This window comes from Aythya marila, assembly GCF_965140915.1.
Source record: "Aythya marila genome assembly, chromosome: 2".
Lineage (NCBI taxonomy): Eukaryota > Metazoa > Chordata > Aves > Anseriformes > Anatidae > Aythya > Aythya marila.
Window position 1 is genome coordinate 145,659,311 of NC_139043.1, and position 25,543 is coordinate 145,684,853.

Consider the following 25,543-nt stretch of genomic DNA (forward strand, 5'->3'; position numbering starts at 1 on the left):
TCAGTCTTAAGTTATGCTGAGTGAGCGTAAGAAGAACAACTTTACATATTTGGAAAGAAGACTTTAATAGTGTTGTTATATAGCGTATTGGCCAACTCGAGCGGGTCTTCTTCTCTTACCGCTGCCATTATTTCCAGGATTTGACTAAAAAAGAAAGATGGGTATTAGAGACGCTGAAACTCAGCACTGAACATACGTCAGACTGTCACATCTGTATGTACATCAGGAACTAAGATTCACCTGGAATAAAAACCTCCTTTGAGAGCACCAGGGTAAGATGCTCAAACCTGCAAACAGCTTCACTTCTAAGTCACTGACGTCCATTCCCTGAACACGGGTTGCTCCCTGGTACAGATTCATCTTTGGTCTTTTGACTCTTGTTCAGAGGTTATTAAACAGCCTTCTGTTTCAAAGAAAGTGTCACTTTGTGCATGTCTTTATCAGCGGTCTTGATTCCTCAGACTGAAATTCATTAACCTCCTTTCAAGGTTAAAGCTGCACTATAAACAAACGGGTTTATGGCAAAGCTTAAATTCCAGCTATAAACCTACCCGAGAGCACAGCTGCCAAAAGAGGTCATTGCAACCTCCCCTTCCTCTAGATTGTGAGGACTACACGCAGGTAGTAGCAGTCGATGTTAAATGAGAACTATAAAAGGCCTGTGGCCTTGATACAACCTGGGAAAAGGTGGCAAAATAAATTGAATGAGTAGTAGTAACACTCTGTAAGACAAAAACAAGCCACAACCTTGTCTCTGTACTTTTTTTCTTGATTTCCTAATGCTTGTGTGTACAGAAAAATAGTGTACATTCTGTACAATTCCTAACAGGCTTTTTATTTTTTTCCCTAGCAGTAGGAAAGCAAGCAAGCTGCTTTGTAATATAGATGAAGGACCTCAAGTTCAATGGTGTTTGGGTTCTGGATGTTTGCCACAACTTACACAATAGTTAAACTTCTTTTTGAAGGAGGCAGAGTAGAAAAAGTTGCTCCCAACTATTCCTTTCATACTGGTATTTTCCTCGGTGAAGAATTAGCCCATTTCATGCCCACTCACGTGCTTTGCAGCCAAACAGCTTCTTGGTTTAAGGAGATGTTCAAGAGAAGATGGGGTAAAATCGGGCCTACACAGAAATATCTGCCAAATATCAAAGAATTTCAGCCCTGAAGAGTTTTGGTGGGGCTTTCAGGTACCGACCCTCACAAGGATGCAGTAGGGTGTATTATTGTAGCATCCTACAAGTTTCTGTGACATTGTGTGTATGAAAACTGCGGGAGAGAAAAAAAAGCCTCTGGTGGCTAGAATTTCAATAAAAATAGCTTCCATGGGGGGTAGTGCAGTTATTTATATATATATATAAAATATATATATATAAAATCACCAGCAAAATTGAAAGCTGTCCCCCCCGCCCCCATTCACCACCAAAAAAAGACAAGTGGAAAAACCCTCCTGCCAACAGAGCTATATTAAACAGCATCTATACCCTAAATATTAAATATAGTTTGTGGCCTCACGCTACCTTTCCACTCACAACAGATCATGCTGCTCGAGAAGTCACAAAATACTGCGCTTCCTAAGGTTTAAGAGGTTCTCAGGTTACTAATCTACATCCAGTAAAGGTTATAATTAATTTTAAAAGGACAGTTGGTTTGAAATAAGGTTAAGCTAAACAAGATTTTGTTTTTCGGTTGCTCTCTTCCCTACCCCACAGTCATGGACTGACCTCAGAAAGCCTCAGTACTGAAATAGCCCTGTGCTAGTGTTGGGTTCAAAATAAAATTAATTTCAAAGCGTATTACAGAGCAAAGTAACTGCACAGAAATATATCTGCACACTGGTAGAGTCATTGTGTAAGCTTTAGCACGATCAATTTTTTCTCTGAAGTTTCTTCAGGTCTCTCAAAAACGCGGCACTGCCCTCAGCTGTCACATAACCTCTTGTTTAGACACTGCCAAATTCCTAGGTTCTTCCGTAGCATTGTGAGAACTATTTCAAAATCCAGTTCCAAACAGGTCATTTACACAACTTTTCGGAGAAATACATAGAGGCTTCCCAGCAAAGAAAAGATCTTTTGATCACACAAACAGGCTTTGCAGCTGTATAAGTACAGCCGTGAACTTTACTTGCTGCACTGAAGTCATTCAGGCGCTACGCCACAAGAAACCTTCCTGAACTCCTTTTCCAGGAGCTGATAATGAGAAGATGACAGAGAAGCCTGCTGTGACACCAACCAGATTGTGCTAACAGTCATAAAACTTCAGGCATTTCATCTGCCAGAACTATTTAACGGAGATAACTAAACATTTTCACTAAAACAAGGGCACGTTTCCTTGCTTTTCCCACCTCTGGGAGGATGCATTACAAAGAGGTGGCAGGAAACCAAGTTTCTGTACATCTAAATTCTATGTCCTGTACCCCTAGGAGTTTCTTTCTCTGATCTGTGTGTCGACCCATTACTCATAATTACTCATTAATTACTCAGTTAAGCAATACCTTACATAAGTTTCAATAAGTTTATACTCATTTCTATTTGCTACACTTCCAGTGAACTGTTGCTTTTTTCCCCCCCGTGACATTTGAAGTACTTTTCGTACTACTACAGCAGCACACTTACATTATATGGCAGGGTTCGTTTCTGTCCTTCAAGCAGTGCCCTATTTCCCATTTCTTTTTGGTAGGAAATGTCGTTTTTACGTATTTTGATCCAGCATGGGTATTTTTCACTCCACACCAAGGCGCATCTAGTTTCATTTGAAAGACAGAGTTAGGAGCATGCAATCACTTGAGAATACCATGAGATGGTTTAATCAACTGTGTCCACATACAAAAGCTCTAGCAAATTCTTTCTAGCAATGACTTCCAGTTCAAAACGGAATTTAAGAGATTTGGGCAATTTAATATCTTAACAATCTTCGTATTTTCATACCATTATCTTAGAAGTTTGCTTTTTGAAGTATCAGCAACAATAATATATAGCACTAACTTCCACTGGCGTGACAAAGATGGTGACATACACTGCATCTGTTCCACTGAAAGTTCCTGTTTTTTAACTGGTTTATATTTTACGTACAAATAAATGCAAGGTTTTAGGCAGTTTGCTTTTTTTTTTTCCCCTTCTCTCAGATTGAGAAATTCAAATAAATACTGCTTTTTTAATGGACAGTTACTCATATGTAAAATGTATGTGCAAAAAAAATCCCACCCCTGCTCAGTAAATTAAAATCACTGCTCATTAGCCCAAGAGGGGAACTGAAGCCTTCTCCCAGCTCGTTCCATTTATAGAGCTGCTGTTTCCGTTGCCATTACTGCTGCTACTGGTCAGACATCGTAGCCATCGCCCTGCATACGGTCCATTTCCACCACTCCAGCAGGATTTTGGTATCTCAATACAACTGGGAATGTGGGCTTGTTCATTTGTCCTTTTCATCTTCCCCTGTCATGTCAGAAGCTGGCAAGGCAGCTTTTTACCTCTAGCAGAAGGCTGAGAAGGAGCCTGTGAACTCTCTTCCAAAGCAGAGCAACTGGCAGCCCTTTTTCTACTCCTGACTCCTCAATTCCTGATCCTGCCTTATCATTGCTGTGCACACACATCTTATTGCCTAAGAGCACTTAAGTCACCAACTGCTGAGCAAGATATAAAATCTTACCGGTCTCTATCATTAATCGTTCACTAGGAATTGATTTCAGGGTTTCCAAGTTGGCTTCTGTTTTCAAGGAACTAGAAGATCAGAGTTTGGTTACAAAAAAAAAAAAAAAAAAGTTTAATTACTTTGCTTGTTGTTCTGTAGCAAAAGCAGCCTCCTAAATAATTAATAAAATCTGTTTTACTTTTAAAAGTGCTCCTGCAACTTCAAACCTTGCAGAGAACAGCAGATTTGGAGCTACACAGTGAAGCTGGCTTGACCTGGTATGTAAGCAGAACCCCCACCCGCGCTGCCTCCCTTGCCCAGCCCTCACCAAGCCATGCAACTTGAAGTCAGGCTGGCTGACTTTTGACCAGATGACTGCTGAGGTTGAGCCTGTGAGACCAGTCCATAAGGCCGATCAGGTTGCATTTGCTTTACTCCTGGATTTAACACAGCAACTTCAAACTACGCTATTTTATTTTAAAGGTGCCTCACAGAAAGCCTGCTTCCACGTTCAGTCCTTATTTATTTACGAACAAGGATTGATCGGAGGGTAGCAGAAAGGACCCAAGGCTCAATTAACTTCCTGAGCTGTGAGTTAGGAACTTTTCGTAGCTAAGAGATTAACGAGTGCAATTCTAAATCTGTCAGCCGATTAAGGGCCTACTGAGCTTTGAAAACTTGACCTCATCGTTTAAAAGAAAGTAATGAGTTCACTGCAGCTGACACTTTAAAATAGCTTTATTTCCTGTAAATAACTCACCAGCCATTTATTCCAATGTAAAGATCCAAATCTATTATAGCTGCTGCTTCTTCCTTTGTGCCATCAAAAGAATGAACCTAGAAGGCATAAATATATGTTTGTGCATGTAATAGAAATACAGACTTCACCTAAATCTCCAGTCATATACAAGTACACGCTGGTATGTATCTGTGTCATGAATACCTGTGCACAGAGTGCATTACTCAACAATTCAGACAGAGATGGGACGTGGTGCATCTGATTCTGAATTTAGGCAAAGCTCACGCTGCAATAAAACTGCTCACCACGTGTTATTAGTGACAAATGTACACAGAAAAGGCCCACTCAGTGATCCTGCTTTTGGCCCAGGAACTTCCCGTAGCTGACAGCTGGAAGGTGGGGCACCATACAGGGAACAATCCCCAACCCCGTCTGTGCTGAACTTTTATGTTCTTGCCTCTGCAATCCCTCCAGGACGCTGTCAGGGAGAACAAGGGCCAGCTTCATGTTCTTCACAGACCTCAGTCCGCAGCAAGCGGGTAGTCTGTGCCATACGGTCATCCAGCAACTAGAGAGGCAAGTGACAGGCCACAAGGCGCAAACCAGAACACGTCTGGAAACTGCAAGGGGAATGACCCATGGCAGAGGGTGCCTGTTCCTCACTTCTCTACTTGGTACCAGCTTTGTATAAGAGAGGAAGGAAGGCGAGGCTGCGCAGTATGAAGTAAGAGCATAGCGTGACAAGCACTGAGCTGGGGAAGGTTTTTGTGGTGACAACGGGGAAACTTGGGGACTGTGATATTCGGGTAAGATGTGCGGCCTGATGTTAGTGGCACAGAATAATCCAAACTTGTATTACTTTTGGAAAGGCCCTGCCATAATGGGGTTGCTGGACTTTCTTAATCATCTCATCCAAAGTTTTTTTCCTGCTATGCTTTTGAATTAAAGCACACGATTTGAATATCTAAAGACAGAAAGCAATGAAAAGTCACATCTGGATGTAATTTGAAAATGTCTGATGTCAGAAGCAAATGTCTGAGGTTATGGCTTCCACTGGGGACATACATCCAAATTATCTGTGGTCTGAAGGCACTGCAGTTATGGACACTGCAGAATTGGCAAGAGGCCAACGTCAATTATAAGGTGCTTAAACTGTCCTCTGACAGGCCAAGAAAAACTGTTCATGTCAGCTGCAGAGCTTTTTCTCAGCCTATCCTCTTACCTTGCAGCACCCTCCCTAAAAACAACAACTGTTGAATAAGCAATGAAAACAAAAATACCGAAGTAATTTAGAAATACCAAAAAATGGGACTGGATTGCTGATATTGATTTGTAATAGCTGAAAGCGTGTAACTGGAGGCATACCCAGGCTCCATGACAAACAAGAAGTCCCGTGACTGCACTCACACACATCCTCCACACACAAAACACATGCAGGTAAAAATGAAACCCACTCTGACGTCCGAACTTACCACCCCTCCAACAAATCTCTCTCTGTTTCTTCTCATTATGTCTATGAAAAGAAATAAATAAATAAAATGTAAGAGAGCTCTGCAACAGACAAAGGTGAAAGATTCAGGTTTCTAGACTTTTCATATTCAGCATTTATTAGTGCTTGAAACTCTCAAACAAAACCCACCTAAAAATTCAGCGTGCGAGTTTCTACAGTGAAGAAACATGGGCAGTCCTGTCTGCTCTGACAGGTCAAATTGTTTTTCAAAATATCTGTAAAATAAAAATCACTTTTAAACAGAAACTCAGTCTAAGGCTAAATATAGCAGAACAGTTTTTTTTCCAGTGCTTGTACGTTTTTGCCCTCCAGAGGTGAAGACTGAATTAATAGATTTGCCATGCAAAAGCTATCACTCGTACAGTTTAAGAGCTCAAGTTTAAAAGAAACTCTTCCTCATTGTATATTCATTCATACAGTAGTGACCTGCTCCTGAAGGTGGGTAAGAAGTGGTCAGGAGCATCAGCGCTGGAAGAAGGCATAAATATATCTGCAAAGGGTGCAAACCTCATGTAGAGTGGGTCTTGGTGGAGCTTGGTTTTATTTAGATATTTGTAATGAAACAGGAACTGGCTGTTCTCTCCACGAGGTTTTGAGATTTCAGGAATGGAAGAGAGCGTACCGCATGGAGACCGCTATTTCAAGAAGCGTTCATAAAAGCTGGAAGGGTGAGGGAGGGAGCATTGTGAGAACTTCTGTAGCCTCAAATGGCCAAAACCATGCAGCCGAGCTGGCTGGCCTGAGAAGTAACAGTTTGGAGTTTTTGGTTGCTCTTGCATGAAGGGCAGTCTTGCTTTTCTTGGGGTGGAATGAGTACCAGTATCAGGCATCTTACTTCTGCCCTGTTCTGCTCGTTGCCTTCACTCCTTCCAATTCTCCTCCCTGTTGTGTGCCTGCATCCCTTCCTTTTCACTCATTTTTATCCTTCTCCTACCTTCCACTTCTAGTTTTCCCTTTGAAGGAGCAGTGACAGCGAGGCAGCCAGCCTATGGAGAGACATAAAAACGTGGGCAGAGGGGAGGTAAATAGGCAGCCAGTTTCTAAAGGGAACTAGTTAGCTCTGACCTGATCCTGTCACGTGCCATTTCAGCTAGTTCTGACCCCCGAGCATTAATTATCCTTCACCATTTCTTTTTGTCTGTCACACTACACCCAAACATGCAAATTGAAAGCGCTCAGGAAACAGATGAGAGGAATTTAGACATGGCAGAGGGCCACCAGTGCAGACCTGACTCAGTAGCCATATGTAACATGAGAAATGATGTTACTTGGGCAGGACAGAAGGACAACATTGTCTGTCCAGCAGTCGGGGTCTGTGTGCACATGTGGGGCTGCTTTAGGTGAAAAGCAGCCTAGGGGCATTCCCACCATTAGGCAAGCTGGTGTCTACATGCCACTGTGTATGACTCACATGGAACAGGAGAAAATGGCAGCACACCATTAGTTTTACACCTTTATAACACACAAATAAGAAGTAGACACAAACAAAAAAAAGGTAGCACCACCTGTCATTTTGATTTGTGCAATTCTCACTTTTCTGTGTACTGCAGGTTGCTATTTCTGTGATAAAAGTTAACTTCCTTGGGCATCAGTGTGGATCTCTGAGATAAAACAGGCGGAAGAGAAATGGACTTAACATTAAAAACTGACAGGAAAATTCAGGAGGAGTTACCCCTACTAAGAATTTTTCTCTTTAGTCTTAGATACTGTGCTTAGTTTAGATTGACTAAATATAAATTTAATTGCAACTCATGATTACTCTTGCAGTTAAATAGCTACAATTGGTCGATTTTCATTCTTTAGAAGACTCATTTCATATGAAAATGAGGTTTGGAGACTGAGCTGCAAATAACCCCCATGAGTAACCCACGGGCCAACTGCAGTCTAATTTTGTACCTCCGAGACCAGTACCCCTCTCACAGTTAAGTGCCCCTACAAACAGGAAGGTGATGTCAGCTTCTTCTGTATCTAGCTGCAGAAGAGGTTGATGGGGAAGTTCCCAGAGAAGAAAAAGAAAAAGGAAAGAAAAAAACATAGGGAAGAAACTATGAAAAAAACTATGGAAAACTGTAAAGAAATCGGAGATACAGTGATTAGAATGCAACAATACAGATCAGCAGGCACCCAAACTTCACTGGCTCCAGTACTTAAGGAGCAGCCACCTTCTTTCGGATGAGACTCATTCAGTGCTCGCTCTGTTTCTTCTCAACAAGGAAGTTTGAGAACATTCCTGCATGTTTGTTTGCAGATATAGTTTTGACCACAAAGATTAAACTCTGCGGTACTTCCAGGTTTGGAACCAAGGCACTAACAGAGCTGCAGCTGCTGCTTTCCCTGCCCCTGAGCCCCGTAAACCCATCTCAACAGCACAGAAGATAAATTTCTATACACTCATCAGTCCGTTTATAATGTGATCTTCTGCATAACACGGAGGCACCACCTTCACCTACCATTCAAATCACCACTTACTGCTGGACAAGTTAAGAAAATGGTGAAAGCTTCAGACAAAGAGTTCCCAGTGGTGCTTCAGCAAAGGAATTTCATCTTTATTAGCTTTTCAACCCCAGAAATGGGATGAAACAATCATTTCCATCTTTACAGGCGGAAATTATTCAGAAGGAAACACAGGATAACTAGAAAAAAATCATGATTAGATGCTAAATAAACTGGAGGTCACACTCAGATACTACCCACAGGGAAACTGTCACACCCCACTTCCACTGGGTAACTCCTGACAGCCATCCTAGCGGCTGCTCCACCACCTGAGCTGCAGCCAGGCTGACAGCTGGTGTGCTGCCCACCAGCAGCTGTGCTGCGTTTCACACTTCACCTTCCTCTTCTGTTCATTTATCAAGCACACACGGAGCATTAATTTGAAGAACTTGCTCTCCAGCCTGTTAAAGGTCATGACCGTACCCAACCCAATACTGACTGAACAAAACCAAAAACAAACTAACCTCAAACACCCCGACCACACTTCACAAACACATAAAGGTGAACAGCATGGAAAGCCGCCTGTTTAGGAGATAAGGAGTTTGCAAACACAATGTTTGCAGCCGTCTGTCCTTGAGGCTTTCAGCAGTTCTTTGCTCCCTTGCATTTTTTGCTTTGGGCTTCTTCATCACTCACCTCCTTCTACCTGCAACTTCCAGCAAGGGCTTTCAAAAGAGCTCTTTGGAGCTAGATTTATGTGTTTCATTTGATTCACCCAAACAGCTCAGGTAAAGACTTTCCATCATTATCAACCTTAATTAGTAAGGATTCACCTACCACTTTAGGAGTGATTTCTGTTCCACCCTGTCACCTCTTGCCTTGCAGCCCAATTTCAATCCACCCAGTTAGACTATTTTCGCTACAGGTTGTCAGCTACAGTTCATTAGGTAAGGACAATCACATTTATATTCCTTAAATTTTCTTTCAAGAGCATCAAGGATCTTAAAATAGGATATTCCTCCAGTGTCTTAGCTCGCCACAGAAAATAAGCAGGTGTTTATTTATTTATTTTATTTATTTTTTATGAATAGCACTTCTTCACAGTATACACCAGTGAAGTTGCTGTACGGGATGAATGTACAGGTAGAATGCTACCAAGAAAAAAAAAATCTGTCCAATTCAGTGAATATTTTACTGTATGACTGTAGCATTACAAAGAAATGACTAACTACCCACTGAGAACATGTGGCAATTAGAAAAACCACACCTAACCACTGCCCCCCAGTGACTACATCTGCTCATTGCAGTGATATGCAAGATAATTCATAAATTCAAATGAGGTGAGGGATGAATCATTCACTTCTTCCTACACTTATCTCTGTCCACAGTTCTCTCTGTAGACAGAGGTTTTCACTAAGAAAATGTGAGCTGATTTTAGGTGTTTCTTCCACCCAGTATCTCTGCTGCACAGATTACCTCAATATACAGCTCTCTCCAGCTCCTCAGGTTCTTTTTTTCATCAGCTCTCACCCATCTCAGCAAGCACTGCCCTTAGTAAAGGCTTCCTTTTCTCCACTGCTCACTTATCCTTTTTGACAGCTCTGTTCCCTCCCCCACACCTTCCACTCCAACAACCTAATTCTTCTTTCACGCACCACAATTATATTATTCTTCCTATGAGCCTTCAAGGGTTCCTCAGTATTAGCAAGAACGAGTATCTGCCATACCCAGAAACCAACAAAATCTGATGGATTTTACACAAAAGGACGTGTAAGTCAATACCAGGCAGACAGCAAAATGGAGAGCAAAGCACTTCTTCAATGCAGGCATCCTCCTTTAAAGTCACATTTTTGTTTAAAAACAAACAAACAAACAAAAAAAACACAAGCAAATTGCAGAACTATACAAAATGCTACTCAGGAGAATAACAGACAGAAAACATTTCTGTAAATTGCTACAAAGTCAACTTAGAGTCATGCAAAGTTTCTTACTTGAGTTGGGTGTCCTTTGGGCAAAATTCTAATCTATCAAAATCTACAATTGGAAAGAACAAAGCCCCCAGTTAGTTAGGGTGACAGGACTTTTTCATTTACCGAAGGAAAAAATAATATCAAAACACTAAGGTAACACTTACCTAGGCCACATTCTCCAACTGCTATTACCTTTGTCTTATTTTTTTCAATCAGATTTTTTAATTCAGATAAATACTGGTCCGGGCTACCCTGCTCGAATTCTCCGCATCGTGTGGGATGGCAGCCAGCTGTACTGTAAAACATATCTAAAGCAAGACAACATTAGAAGGTTTTAAGTAAAATAAGAAAAAAAATGAGTTTATGTAAAGTATAGCCAGTATCTGAACTTTTTTTTTTTTCCTTATTGCTCTCAACTTTAGAAGGAAACTCCTTCTGAATGTATTTATGACTTTATTACACTGACACTCTGTGCTTTAATGATGCCAGACAGCGTCTCTATTCAGGGCTGGAGGCTTCTCTTTACTGCCCATCGTTTCGATGCAGTACTGAGGTAAACTATTCTGGTGCAGCAGCCCTGAACAAATCACAGAACTGTTGAGGTTCAAAGGCACCTACCTCTTGAGATCACCTAGAAATCAGGTTACCCTCAGCTGTAAGATCTGTAGGCGGTATGTGATTTCCCTTCACACCTCCAAGTTAGCTATTAATGAATTTTGCAAGCAACACCTAGCCTGATTTATCCAAAAATCCAATCCAGACTACCTCAGTGCCAACACTAAAAGATGTGCCAACACTAAAACTGCCTTTACAAAGAATGTACGAGCACAGGAGGAAAATATATACATACATATATACACACACGTATATAAAGGCCCTGAGCTAGTATGAAAGTTGGTCCTGCTTTGATGGAGGTGGGGAGGTGGATTCAGTTGGAACAGGTTTCCCCCTCAGGTTCATTCTGACCTAAATTACTTTATGATTTTTTTCTGTAAACAGTACTTTAATGTGTGTTTTGCAGTTCAAATACATCTTTAAGTAATCAGTGGAATGATATTTGCCTAAGGAGGAAAGGGAAGGACGTAGTCCTTTCAGTGGAAAAAAAGGGAAAACCATGAGAACAGTAAAGAGGAAGGCAGCTCTGCTGTTCAGCTGGTCATGATAGACTGGTGAATTACACTAAAAAGAAAAATCACAAAGAAACTTACATTCCACATCATACAAGCATTTCAGATTATTTCTGGAAGAGAGCCTTGGCAAAAACTTTCTGCTTCCAGAAACACGTGTAGTTTGCTTTTTCTAAACATCAAATTATCTATAAATAGAAAATAGAGCAATGGCCAATTGCTTCCATCACCCAGGGATATAAATAGCACCATAAAGCCACGCACAATGCATTTATTCCACTCTGAAACATGATTTTTTTTTTATTTTAATCTGAGATTCTGTAAACTCCAGGGGCTGTTCCTTTTAAACTGTTAATTCTGTGAAGATTGTATTTTTGACTGACAACATAAGTTCAAAGCAAACATACCATTGGTCTGTGCCAGCTGCAATGCATCTTTACTATCTTGTAGACTCCCACCTGTGATCAAAAACTTGAAAGAAAAGTACTGTCAGTACATTCTGCTTTGAACACCAAACACAATGTGTAAGAAAACACTCAGAACTAAGAATCTAGAGAGAAAACAAGAGAAGGCAATTACTAATATATATATGACAAAGTTTCATAATTCAGTAACACATCTCAATGGTCCTCAGGAGCTAGGAAATAGTCTAGGTAGCAGAAATTGTTTTTTTTTTTTAAATCAAGTACCTTTTATACTAATTATTTCACACCATTAAATGAGTAAAATACTTCTATTTGCAGCAATGCTAAGTTCTAAGACAATGACTCAAGAAATTTTGAGTCACTGTAGCACATACAAATACAGCAGAAGGGACGATGATTCTGTATTCGCTGCAGTGTGGTACCTTCCCCATCAGCAGTGCTTTCTTTTTGCATCTCGGTTCGTTTCCCACTCTTTCAGACAAGAGCCTTTCAGCAAACCATCAAGATGGCTGTTCCTCTTCTAGAGGAGGGTTTATTTCTTTATTTCTAATGATCCAGCCTATCAGTACAGCAGAACAGCCCATAACAGCGTGTGATACATTTTACTTTAATTCATATTTTTTCCTTTATAACATATTGAATTTAGAGATGCTCATATAGGCAGGCTAGAGTATTATAACTAAAGCAGTGTGGTCCACTGCTGAGAACACTGATCTCAAGGTAACAGTTACAAACTTGCCAATATTTACTAGCAGACATTCAGGTGTATCAACCATAACATTTCACAGGTACTTTCAGCTTTTCTGCCACTTTTACATATCAAAATACCTGAAGGTTCACCATCACAGTTTTTTGTTTGGACCTGCAGCAGTAACTGTACAGTAAGAGTCACACAGGATAAAAAAGAGACAAGAGTTGTTGCTCATAATATAACTAATGTGAAAACTTCTGGAAAAAAACAAACAAACAACAACAAAAAAAAACAATTATAATAGGTCAGAGGAGAACATCGTTCTGTGTAAACTGTATAATGGAAACTCTACAGATCACATATTATAGTACTGAACTATATCCTGAGCACCTAATGATCTGTGCAACCTAAATACAATGCTACCTGCACAGAATATTTTTGCATTATGGCACTAAAGAAAGTGCATTTTCCATTGCAAGTTCCAGAAACATTTGTTTTCATACTGGAGCACTATGAAAACAAAATATTTAAAAGCAGTTTAAAATACTGAAGCAGTTTTCTAATTATAAGAAATTACCTTTTTAACACCAACTTTGACCGCTCTCTCTACCACATCCAAAAGGTCATCTGCAAAATTTTACATAAATATCACTAATTGAACTTAAGGTTTTATGGCATAATTTAACTACTTTTGAACTGAATTTTTTTTCATGCAGTCAAAATTCCTATCATGAACAATCTTTGAACCACGCTTTAAAAAAGAATAACAGAATACATTAACTGAAGACCTGATCTAAGTCCAAAAAATCAGTGGATATTCTTCACATATTTTAGGAGGCTCTTGAATATATATCTGCATATATTCATATACATTTAATATATAATATTAATATATATGAAGAATGCAAAAGAAAAAAGCATCACGTCTAATAACTATGACTCAACAATGCAATACTTTGATAGTTTATTGTTCCCAGTTCTCAGATCAGCTTCTTCCACATTATCTGAATATAAATACATCAGCATTGCATTTTGCTCTCAAAGTAGTCACCTATATGACAACTTAATAGTAGCAACTCAGTAGGGAAAAAAATAAACGTATTTTGCTTAGAACATCTAACTTAACCTTCCAGTACCTAAAGGGGACCTATAAAAAAAAAAAATGGAAAGAGACTCTTTATCTGGGATAAATCAGCGATAGGACAAATGGTAATGGCTTAAACTAAGAGTGGGTAGATTTAGATCAGATATAAAGGAAGAAATTCTGTACTCTGAGGGTGGTGAGGCCCTGGCACAGGCTGCCCAGAGAAGCTGTGGATGCCCCATCCCTGGAGGTGCTCAAGGCCAGGCTGGATGGGGCTTTGGGCAGCCTGGGCTGGTGGGAGGTGTCCCTGCCCAGGGCAGGGGGGTAGAACCTGACAGGCTTTAAGGTCCTTTCCAATCCAATATCTTATTTTTGGAGAAAAAAAAAAAAAATCTAGTCTTACTTTCTGACAAACAAAAGGTTTCCCTTTTAAAAAGAGTAACTTTACCTTGATGTTTTTGTGTTCCCCTGTAGATACCTCTGAACATAGGGTCTGTAAGGTTAATACCGATATCTGTAAAAACAAACAAACAAAAACCAAACATAGTTATTAGCATCATTCCACATTTCATTCTGAGAACTCCAGATGTATTTTAGAGGCGTACATTAGAGCTGCCCTCACCACCGCAGGCAGATTCCTGGGCACTGCTTACTGCCACCACCTGGGCTTTCCCAATTCACCTCAGCAGTAGGAGGGAAGGCAAAACGCAAAAACTGGCACACAGCCTTTAACTCGGTGTTCCTGTGAACGCTTTCTTCCAAGCCAATTCGATAAAATTAATGATTATTGTCCTGCGAAAAGCAGGGCGAGGGCTTGCCGGAACCCCCTGTATTTGGGAAGGGGGGACCTCAATGAGCGCACAACAACCCCTCAGAGAAAGCCCCAAAGAGGGCATAACTGTCCCCAAACCCTTTTTTTGTCGGCTCTAACCTCTCCTCAAGGGCAACCTCATCCCTGGGAGCTGGGGGTCAGGACGACAAACCCCGGCGAAGCGCCGGCCATGTCACCACAGCGGCCAGCGCTCAGCCCCTCGCGGGGAGCGGGTCCCTCAGCCCCGACCCTGGGTAGAGCACGGAGGGACCCGGGGCTCGGCGGACACAACGAAAAGGGGGACGGGGACACGGATAGGGACCCCCTTAAGCCACCCATCCCCTCACCGATGAGCTTGGCTCGGTTCATGGCGGCGGGCGGAGCTCGGCGCCTGCGCCCGGCCGCCACGTTGCCGTGAGGCGGAGCGCATGAAGGTGAAGGGGAGGGCAGCGCGAAATGGCGGCGTACCTCACGCACCAGCAGAAGGTGCTGCGCCTCTACAAGAAGTCCCTGCGGCACCTGGAGTCCTGGTGCATCCACCGGTGAGGAGGGGAGGCGGCGAGGTGTAAGGAGTGGGGCAGGGCTGAGCCCCCGCCGCCGGCTTTCCCCACTGAGACGGGACCCCCATGGGGTTGGGGGGGGGGTATCCTCGTCTTTTTCCTGTAAATGTGGCTGAAAGGGTGAGGAAAATGCCAAAATGTCTCTTCAGCCTCTTGTCAGCGCCTGCAAAGGCGCTGGATTTATGGACGTGAGGCCCTCAGGAGCCCTGTTTTTGTGTAGGGTTAATAGACGATGTTGTCATTTTCTCTGTGATGTTTGTTTTATTTTTTATTTTTTATCCCCTACGCACTGCGTGTGCCTGCAGGGACAAGTACCGCTACCTTGCCTGCCTCCTGAGAGAGCGGTTCGATAAGAACAAGGATGTGAAGGACATGGTGAAGGCTACCGAGCTGCTGAAGGCCGGCCAGGAGGAGTTCTGGGCACACCAGCACCCCCAGCCCTACATCTTCCCCGACTCCCCCGGCGGCACCTCCTACGAGAGATACGAGTGCTACAAGGTCAGGGGGCTGTGGGGTGGCTGTCAGTGTGCTTGCCTCGCTCTTCTGGCCCTGAAAGGAAGGGGAAGGTGTTAAGTAGGCTTTAATATGGCTGCAGTTTGGTTCAGCTCGGTGCTGGGAGTCACATTGCTTGCCTGGGAGTTGTGTTTGTGTGATCACTTGAAATGGAGCTGGCTGCTCTGTCAGAGGACGGCCAGCTTGGTTTTGCTGGGATTTAAGGAACTGGAAGCTGCTGGGTGATGGGTCAGACAGACAGAGTGACAGGGTTGGTGACAGTGACAGAGGACAGGGAGGAAGCAGCACCACCCTTTGTGGTGACGTCTGGTCACAGCCCTGGTCTCTGGTTCTGTCAGAGCTTGGTGTCAGCCTGGCTGCTGGGGAGCTTCTCTTCACTTGGCCTTCTTTCTTCCAGCATTTTGAGGAATGATACAAATTACCGTTTCCTTCAAGCCACTGCAGTGCCAAATAAGTGTTTGAGGGCCATTTTATGGTGAGCTGTATGCTTAAAAATAGCAGTGCTGTTCTTAATGTAAGGCACTCTGCAGTTTGGCTCCTCCCCTTGATGTATTAGTGAAAAAACAGGCTTCACAACAAACCACAGCATTTTCACTATTTTGGCGTTTTCCCTTTTAATGCACCACGAGACGTCAGCACTGATCTAGAGATCTACCCTTTTACTCCCAAATCTTGAAGGTGGTGCTGCTGCAGAAGACTAGATCTGATCAGCTCCTTACAGATAAGAAGCCATGTGAAAGAAAGAACCTGGCACAGATTTAGAGGCAGAAAAAAAGAACACGAGTGGGAATGGAAGAAGAGAACTAAAGCTTATGCCAGGGTCATGAGCCTCAGTAGTACTAGAGAGAATGGTGAAAACAAAACAGAAAAAAGGTCAGTTGAGCAATGATCAGTTTTCATACAGAAATATAAATGGATTTACTTTTCTTTCCTTTGCCCTGTTTTACATGCTAAGCCTGTGCTTTAAGCAAGTGGCTATCAAGGGTTTGGCTTTTTGGTTTATCAGGGACTGTCCATTGTAGATGTGTTTTTTTTTGTTTGTTTTGTTTTGTTTTTTAATGGTGCTTGGTACGTATATATCTGTATTTAATAGCTGGTCTGTTCTTTCCGTAAAGCCAAAATTTTATTCAGCAATGAGAATCACAGCAGGGAACTGCAAATGTCACTGGATGAATAATGATACCCAAACAACTTAATTTTAACATAGATTTTCCTTATTTTTTTTGTCAGTGTTCTTATCTTTAAAATATTAACATCCAGTGATGTACAACAAAATAGTTCCATTGAAAGAGGCCTTCAGGGATCACCTAGCCCCACTGCCTGACCTCTTCCGGGCTAGCCAGAAGTCAAAGCACACTAATGAGGGCATTATCCAGATGCCTCTTGAACACTGGCAGGCTTGGGGCATCAACCACCTCTCTAGGCAGTTCCAGTGTCTGACCACCCTCACGGTGCAGAAATTGTTCCTGATGTCCAGCCTGAAGCTCCCCTGGCGCAGCTTTGTGCCATTCCCACGTGTCCTGCCATCATCAGCACCTCCCTCCCCACCTCCTCAGGGAGCTCAGGGAGCAGCGAGGTCACCTCTCGGCCTCTTTTTCTCCAAACCAAGCAAACCAACGTGCTGCTGCAGAATTCTGAATTCAATTTTTATTAGGATATCCATCCAGAGCTGGGCCAGTCCTCTGGAGGTTGAACCATAATCAAGATCTAAAGGCCGCTAATTTTTGGAATAGCTGTAGACGAGCAGAAGTGAGCTGTCAAACGAAATGAATTAATAGTTGCAGAGAAGGATCTTTAACCTGCTGCCTTTGGGGATAGGAGGGGAGGAAAATCCATCTTTTCCCCTAGATGGAATTATTTCAGGAGCTTTAGAGTAAAGGGAGGTGACCTGGGGTCTGTCTTGGAGATGCTATGATTTAAGCGAGTCGCTATCACTTCACCTCTGACTAAGGAGAATCCACGAAACAGATGAAAAGCTCTGCCCTCTGCCGTGTGGTGACTCATGACTGAAACTAGATAGCTCTTACATGCTGGTTGTATGTCGTACTTTGTTTCATGGGTTATTTATCCATTTTAATAACGGGTTTAATGAGCGTGTTCAGTTCTTTCATGTGTTAGTATTGTACATATAGATCTTACATGTTTTTATATACATATATAGTAAAGCTATTGCTTTGTTGCTGTTTTTTAACAGATTCCTGAATGGTGCTTGGATTACTGGCATCCTTCTGAGAAGGCAATGTATCCTGACTACTTTGCCAAGAGAGAGCAGTGGAAGAAGCTGAAGCAGGAAAGCTGGGAGAAAGAGGTCAGTGCTTGTTCAATGCCAGGGGAAGCTGCTTTAGCAAGCACTTTGTGTGGCATTTAGCTGTGCTCTTGGAAAATATTTTAAGTGAGAATGTTGAATGCCTGCTGTGGTCTTAGGCTCTGCTTTGTTAGAACACTTTTCAGTGTGAAATGCTGGCTTGACCTGAAATGTGCACAGATCTGAGCTACAGCTTCCTGAAGGCCATGAAGGGAATTTGGATGGCTGAATTTGATGGGTGCTAAACCTACAGCCATCCTTTCAGTTAGTGCAGGGCTGTTGGAGCTCTTTTAGTAAATTCTGAAGTGGGATGGGAAGAGATGAATGAGCAGAGAGTTCCTCTTCTGCTGTTGTGAAGCTCTGAACGTGTTGTGGACGAACCTTTAAAAATTATTTACTACGGACTTCATCATTTGGGAATCCAGGCTAACTTCTGGTCAACTTAAATTGAGCTTCAGTTGGAAAAAGTTGATTATCCCAAAATAAATTTTTAGATTTGGTTGTAGAGAACTAGTTGGATTATGTGTAATGTGTCACTTCTATCAGAGTTAACACAGTGGCAGCCAGCAGTTACACAGCTTCAAGAAATGGTTATTGATGACATCTAATGGGCTGATGGGGGCATGAAAAAATAGAAGTCTCCTCCTGACTCATATGGGAGTGTTTTAGGACCTGTAATTTAACTGCTTATTTTCAAAGAAGTGAGAGAATGCACTTTATTTAGCAATGGCAGACACGAATTATAAGGAAATGATGACCTTTTAAGTAACAAAATCTTTTGTAAACCACTTTTCCCTCTTAGAAAGTCCTTCTTAATTAGGTATTATGAGCCTGCAGTGATTACTGAGTTTGTAAATGAGTAATGGGGACAACTGAAGGCACTACTGCTAGTTGTGTCCTGAAATGGGGTCAGTTTCTTGGGCACCAAAGCATTTTTTTTTTTTTTTGTCTCGTGTTCTAGGTCAAGCAGTTAGAAGAGGAAACTCCACGTGATGGTCCAAAGACTGAAGCCTTGCCTCCTGCTCGTAAGGAGGGGCATCTGCCACCGCTGTGGTGGCAGTTTGTGACAAGGCCCCGTGAAATGCCCATGTGAAAGCCTTGCTGCACGTGAGAATTGAAGTGATCCTTCCTCTGTAGGCAGTAGGTATGCCAGTGAACATATGCTACTGCCATGCGAAATAAAGCCAAGTGAAGTGAAACTGAAAATGTTTTTGTGACTTTCTGGTCTCCTACTACAGCAGGCACACACTTCCAGTTGGTGTGGTGTAGAACAGGTGACTGCTAACATCTACACTGTGCACCTGGAGTATATGGTATATACTTGACCAGCCAGTGAAGGGATTTTTGTGGGATACTAACAGCAGAGTGAGTTCTAGAAAGCTGAATGCTTACTGCAGCTTTCACAGCAAGAGTTGGAAAACCTGACTGCTGGGACTGAAAAAGTATCCGCATAAAACCCGTGTTCCCAGAGAAAAAAATATAAGCTTAATTTCATCTGTTTTAAGGACTAAACATCTCCAGCTTGGAGATAAAACAACAAAAAAAAGGATTTTAATTTGGCTTTTACATTGTCATCTTCAGTATGTCTACATGCTTGAGTTTGTTTAAAAGGACAAAGAAATTGTCTTCATATATTCCACCACTAAAAGTTTGTCTTAGGAGGCAGCTGGAGCTGTTCCCTGCCCTCTGGTGGAGCTGGTTCTTCTCCCCCTCAGGTGTCGGGGGTGTTCGTACACAGGAAGCATCACGGGGCTCTGGTACAGGGCTTGCTCTCCCAGCATTGCACTTACCTCAGTTACAAATGCTTTACAAAGGGCTAAGAACACATGGAGGCAAAGCTGACAGGGCAGTATAGAATCACAGGGCAAAACCCCTCAGCCTGCTCTGCCTCTCCCCCAGCCCTCAGCTCTGAGCTGCAGGTGGCTGTCGGCAGCTTTGGTGCCCGTGTGCTCACAGGAACACCACAGAACAAGCATTTTGTGCATTTTATGTATGTAGATGTGGGGGATTCATGCTCACTGTGAATGGCAGGGCTGTGCTTTGCAATGATTCAGCCTGGCCGATCAGTGCATGGGGTAACAGCCATAAAGAGATGGGGATGAAGCTCTAATCCTCACAACAGGACGGGGTTCCAGCCAAAGCACCTTGAGTTTTCCTTTAATGTCTTCATGACAAATGGAAACCTGAGGACTAAAATGAATCTGTCACAGTGGCAAGGAAATAAATCAGGCTGCTGCCTGGTAGCTGCATGTGGGAACACTGTCCTCCCTCACTACACTTGCTCCCGAGAAGGCTGAACAACAGCAACAAAGAAGTCTTCAATCACTGGGAGCTGTGTGGGAGCTGGCACTTGGGCTGCGCTTGATAAATTCTGGCTGAAAGCATGCGTGGAATTGACAGCAGCAACTTTCCTCTGGCAGTGTCATGGTTTGGGGTAGATTAATTTTCTTTGTCGAGGCCCCTACACTGCTGTGTTTGGGATTTGGGATGAAAATAGTGGTGCCAGCACACCGCTGCTTCGGTTGTTGCAGGGCAGCACTCCCCCAGAGCCAGGGACTCCCCAGCTCCTTGAGCTGCCCTGCAAGGGGCTGGGGGTGCCCCAGGAGCTGGAGGGGACACAGCCAGGACAGCTGGCCCCAAATGCCTCAAGGGACATCCCACAGCACAGGGATGGCAGCGATGGCAGCTGGGGGAAAGAAGGAGGCAGGGGGGTGCTGGGAGTGGTGGCGTTTGTCTTCCCAAGGCACCACTACATGGGGAGTCCTGCTGGCCTGGGGGTGGGACAGGAGAAGGGATTCCTTGCTTTGCTTTGCCTGGTGACTGTCTCTGTCTCATCCCATGAGTTCAGGCAGTTTTACCTCTTGTTTTTAGAGGTCTGATGAAGGAAACCTTGACATCCAGAGCTCTAGGAGCCGCGAGTCTTCAAGAAGCGAAATGCAGAAGTTTTCCAGCAGTTCTTTATTTATAATGTAGGCTTAAGCAATCATTACAATGTAGAAGGGAGACACACTTACAGCAATTATTTATACCAGTTTAGAACAAAAAACTGCACAGGGAGAGGTCAACTCTCAGTACAAACTAGCAACTAAACCACAATAATTTACCATTAGAAACATTTTATTTTTTAGCTGTGACACTGCTTTTACAATATGCAAAAACACAAACAATAGAACTATCCAAAGTGTTTTGTCACATTCTTTCTACATTGAATTTGGCAACATTTTATATTAAATTTTACTGATTATACTAACGTTTAAGAACTAAACAAGTGAAAAGCTGTACTCCGGTACAGTTACATCCATTTATTTCAAAGGTTTAAATAACACTTTTAACTATTGAGATTATCTCCTAGCAGTTTTTGTTTATGCAAAAACCATCTCAAAGCCTCATTTGCACAATGCATCAGCTACTGAATCAAGATTGGTGGGCTACACCACAGGCACTACTGTTTAGTATATTCTGTAATAAGGAGCTTGTTTTTCAAAGAAAGGAAGGTTTAATAGTTTCTAAGAATCATGCCTTTTTTCTTTTTTTTTCTTTTTTCTTTTTTTCTTTTTGCTTTTAAGCCATAACAAAAGAAAAAAAAGGTCAGCAACCACAGCAGTGTAAAATGTTATATCGAACACAGCGACTACACAGTTACTAGAAGGTTCACATCCAATGCAGTTATGTATCAAAGCATAAGAGGTTATGTGGGTAAGTCCGAAGCCAACAGAAATCTGCAGAGCATTTGGTGGAAACCTGCCCCTTTTCTGCGTTATTTGGTGCTTTTTTCACCATCCCAGAGGCACTGGTCTGGTATCCACCCACGAGTGGGTCAGCTGCGGGTGGGCAGACGGGTCAGAGCACCGGTGGTGCCCCGGGGTCTGCACATTTCTATCAGCTTTAGGAAGCGGGTATTGCAGCAGTAACTTACTGTTACTTGAAGGAAAAAATCCAACTCTTAATAATTCTATCAACAGCGTTCCAAAAAACATGACTTAAAGTACAAAAAAAGAGGTGGGAGTGGTCGGACTCCCCATGTTACCAAATAAAAAACTGTATAATCTCCCCACCCCCCACCCGCTGCCCCATTGCTTTCGGTAGTTAAGAAAAAAGCCAATCAACTGCCATTTAAAAGAAGTTAAGAAAAACAAGCCCCTGTATTGGAAAGAAACATTCGCAGTTTATTAGATCACAAGCTGGTTACACCTGTCAAATTGGTAAGTGTTTTCTCAAAATATTTGGGCTTTCCAAGGTGCCCAGCCTGCTGGGCACGGTCAGAAAAAGGCATTTTGATAATAGCTAAGAACTCCCTGCTTGCATTTTAAAAATGTTTTCACATTGATAACTGCCTTAAGCCTGTCGTCCTTGTTTGTATTCCGTGAAAGGATGAGTGGAACAGAAAGTGGAGGTGGAAGAACCAAGCCTACACAGTTAAGGCTGCATGCATGTGACTGAGAGTTGCTGCTGTGCAGTCAAAAAGAAATGTGGAAAAAACCCAGTCTTTAAAACACCCTACAGAAACAAAACACTGCAATCCAATATGGCTTATTCTGATGCATTTACCATGAAGCTACTAGTAATTACTCCTACTAGGCTACTCTTGTGCAACAGCATCTGCTATTTTGATGGCATCTCCCTCCCCCCACTACCCCCAAATACTCTACCAACTGCAGGTTTCTTCCTTGCATTATATATTGCTTTTATTGTCAATTTTCATTCCTGCTTTTCAAACTTTCTTTTTTTTTTTTAACACTTAAATGAGGATCTATTCCTTACTGCTTGACTTAAACTTTAAATTAAGTCCCATTGTTGGTTTTTTTTTTCAACCTCACTATTACAAGGCGCTCTACAAAAGCTTGCAAAAAAGCCAAATTTTCATTAAATCCCTTTGCTGAAGTTAACTACTCGACTTTATTTTTTTTTTTTCGCCTATGATTTAAAACTTTACAAAGAGTTATAAAAAAGGTAAATGGGATTTGGCACCTTCAGAAAAAATTAAAAGTGTAACTTAGATCAAAAAAAAAAAATGCAGAACCAAAATCATTGATATTTACAAATTAAAACACCAGTGAAGATTATGTCTTACTACGCTCTTTCACCTTGTTTGCTCTTTTAGAGTACTTCCAGACTGTCTGTTTACCGAGCATCTTAAAAAAAACTCATTGATCACAGATTGGAATGGATAGAGACAAATTGGTTTCCTCACAGTTCCTTCTCGGCGGCTAGTACTCCGGCAGCTCTCTCGCCCCTAGGAGATACGAGGTGCTGAGCGGTCGTTCGTGGTCGTCTTCTTCAGCTTGACGCCGCGCCGAATGGCGTTGAGCATATCTTCCCCTTGTGGCACATCCCCGGGGCTCAGGTCCCCGGGATCGAGCTCCAGCTGGCCGCCGGGCGCCAGGGTGCTGACACCATCCCGCTCGCTCTCTTCCCCCTCGCCCTCCGGCACCGCTTGCCTCTGCTCGTCGGCAGCGCTCAGTTTCAGGCTCGATGGCGGAGGGTTGACGGAGGCCTGTCCGCTCCACGAGGACGAGGGCATGCTGCCCACGCCTTGCCCTCCATCTCCGGCCGCTGGAGACTCCAGGTTTTGCTCGGGGCATTCTTCGGTCCCGGCGAGGGCGCCGGGCAGCCCCCCGGGGATATCGGGGACCGTGGGTGTTTTGACGGGAATCACCGGCGTCTTGATGGGAATCGGACCTGCCCCGATGGTGCCGCGTCTGACCGAAGGCTTGGTGGAGGGCGTCCGTCGGATGGTGGCGACGCCGGGGGTGACTATGACCGGTCCCAGCGTGGTTGGCAGACCTGCAGTGGAAGCGGGACGCTTGGTCTGAAACATTCTGCGATACGACTGACTAATGTCGCTGTTTCTTGGGATGGTGGAGGATTTGTCAAACTCTTGCTGCTCTGCCTCCTGGTCACCACTCACAGAGAAATAATCATAATCTGAAACTGATGCCAAACGACACAGTTAGGAACAAACTGGAGAAGGCGGCCGAGTCACGTCGTTAAGGCTAAAAGCACATCTAACCAGAAGGGCCTGGAGGCCAGTAGCAATTAGGAGAGGTTTCACCTCGAGGCGGAATGAAGTCTGAAGCGTGGTGACCAAGATTGTCGTGCTGTGTGGCTGAGGCCAGGCACTCCAGCAGACCAACCCTACACGTGCTCAGGTCTCTCAGGAAAGGGAATGAGCAGGGTACACATTTGGTGCCTTCTCTAAGAAGAACTGATTAAGTAACGAAGACTCGGTGTTTGTTGCCAACACTAAGATACTAAAACTGGCATCCTACACGCCGTATGTTACCACTTGTAGCTACAAATACTTCAAACAGCCAGTGACTAAAAAGTGTACTTTATATTAGGCAGCGTGGGGCTCAGGGGACGGTGTACCAGTGATTTCAGCAGCAAATTCGATTATTTTGCCAACAAAGTAAATCCCAACCGTCAGCTCTGAAAACTCAGCCTAAGCTTCAATAATTGCATCAGGCTCCTTCCTTTCCAAGTAAATGCTGAGCCAAGCTAGGCCTCCTGCAAGCCCTGCTGCCTCTTGTGACTGCGCAGCACAGCTGAGCTCAGCTGAGCAAACAGCATCCTTGCGGCACTGTCAGCACCAAACTCAGCCCCTCTCAGCTTCCTGCGGGGTCTGAAATGGCACAAAACCCAATACCTTGGTGCAACTTCCCAGGTATCCCCAAGTTAAGGTCTCCAACGCATTCTTTTTCCAGCTACAACAACTTCTGTTTGTGTAGGAAATCGAAGGTCACAAAAGGAAACAGAACAGAATCAGAGCACAGATGGAACGAGAAAGCAAAGCTCACAAGAGTGCAATTTTGCTAAGACAATAGCTCGGAAAGGATACTACCACCAGAAGAAGTGTTTGATGCAATACTAGCATCATTTTAATTACTTCTTTAAAACTGCATCTTGGTAGCATACTTAAGCTAAAACTCATTCTAGTAACGAACAAGAAAACGTGAGTGCACACAGTGCAGAAATCCAGGCTTCTGTTGAATTTAATCCAGGCTGGAAAACACTTCATGACAGCACTCACAGAATGGCTGAGGTTGGAAGGCACCTCTGATGATCAAGCCCAACCTCCCCTCTCAGGCAGGGTTCCCTGACAAATATTATCCAGGAGTGCATCCAAACGTGTCTGTAAGTACCTCTGGGGAAGGAGACTCCTCAAATTCTCTGGGCAACCTGCTCCAGTGCTCTGTCACCCTCACAGTAAAGAAGTTTTTTCTCCTGTTCAGACAGAACCTCCTGTGCTGCCATGTGTGCCTGCTGCCTCTAACCCTACTGCTGGGCACCAGTGAGAAGAACCTGGCCCCATACTTTTGACACCCTTCACAACTTATACATATTGATCAGATTGCCCCTGAGCTTTCTCTTCTTCAGGCTGACCAGTGCCAGCTCCCTCATCCTCTCCCCACACGAGGAATGTTCACCCCTTTCCTGACTGCAAAGCCAGTGATGGCTGCTGGAATACAGCTCCCTGGTGCTGGGGTGTGAGTGTACGATGGCCTGGCTGAGAGGACTCAGAGAGAGAACAGCTCTTGAGTAGCACATCGGGTCAGTACTGGGTACCTTGAGATGGGATCGTGTCCTCTGAACAGCACGGAGTTGTCGTCTGGGTGCTGTAACCACTGGAGCACTGCAAGGAATCACGGCTGCTCCTCTGGGTGTCAAGCTGCAGACCTCTTGTCAGAGCGAGTGCCAGCTCCTCACAGGACTCCATCTCCTCACCCTGCTGGTTACGCACAGAAAGG

At 43.4% G+C, this 25,543-nt stretch overlaps 3 protein-coding genes across 22 annotated transcripts in view; 1 reads left to right on the forward strand and 2 right to left on the reverse strand.

Moving 5' to 3' along the window:
* Positions 1–3: 3 nt before the first annotated feature.
* On the reverse strand, positions 4–14,850 carry TATDN1 (TatD DNase domain containing 1). 8 transcript variants are annotated; one of them, XM_082753650.1, is made up of 12 exons: positions 14,765–14,849; positions 14,055–14,120; positions 13,100–13,149; positions 11,814–11,877; positions 10,444–10,587; positions 10,301–10,343; positions 6,006–6,091; positions 5,839–5,879; positions 4,388–4,464; positions 3,646–3,716; positions 2,613–2,739; positions 4–144 (listed from the first exon to the last, which is right to left on the reverse strand). In XM_082753650.1, exons 1-12 carry the CDS (start codon positions 14,784–14,786, stop codon positions 42–44), a joined length of 894 nt encoding a protein of 297 aa, XP_082609776.1. In that variant the 5' UTR covers positions 14,787–14,849; the 3' UTR covers positions 4–41. The 8 variants fall into 8 exon arrangements, with proteins under 8 accessions (XP_082609776.1, XP_082609777.1, XP_082609778.1 ...); XM_082753651.1 differs by lacking the exon at positions 14,765–14,849 and adding an exon at positions 14,538–14,731; XM_082753652.1 differs by lacking the exon at positions 14,765–14,849 and adding an exon at positions 14,212–14,229.
* On the forward strand, positions 14,825–19,001 carry NDUFB9 (NADH:ubiquinone oxidoreductase subunit B9). Its single transcript, XM_082753658.1, has 4 exons — positions 14,825–14,959; positions 15,283–15,475; positions 17,685–17,798; positions 18,757–19,001. The coding sequence occupies exons 1-4, from the start codon at positions 14,874–14,876 to the stop codon at positions 18,886–18,888; spliced, it is 525 nt and encodes a 174-aa protein (XP_082609784.1). The 5' UTR covers positions 14,825–14,873; the 3' UTR covers positions 18,889–19,001.
* Positions 19,002–20,738: 1,737 nt separating this feature from the next.
* The window catches only part of MTSS1 (MTSS I-BAR domain containing 1), a 118,276-nt gene continuing 113,471 nt past the window's right edge, over positions 20,739–25,543 (reverse strand). For 10 of the 13 annotated variants that reach the window (XM_082754102.1, XM_082754106.1, XM_082754104.1 and 7 more), the window contains 2 exons: positions 25,362–25,524; positions 20,739–23,726 (listed from right to left, as the gene is read on the reverse strand). In XM_082754102.1, coding sequence (XP_082610228.1) covers positions 23,029–23,726; positions 25,362–25,524 — 861 coding nt within the window. In that variant the 3' untranslated portion in view covers positions 20,739–23,028. The remainder of the gene's footprint in view (positions 23,727–25,361; positions 25,525–25,543) is intronic. The other 3 variants (XM_082754110.1, XM_082754099.1, XM_082754103.1) reach the window with 3 other exon arrangements.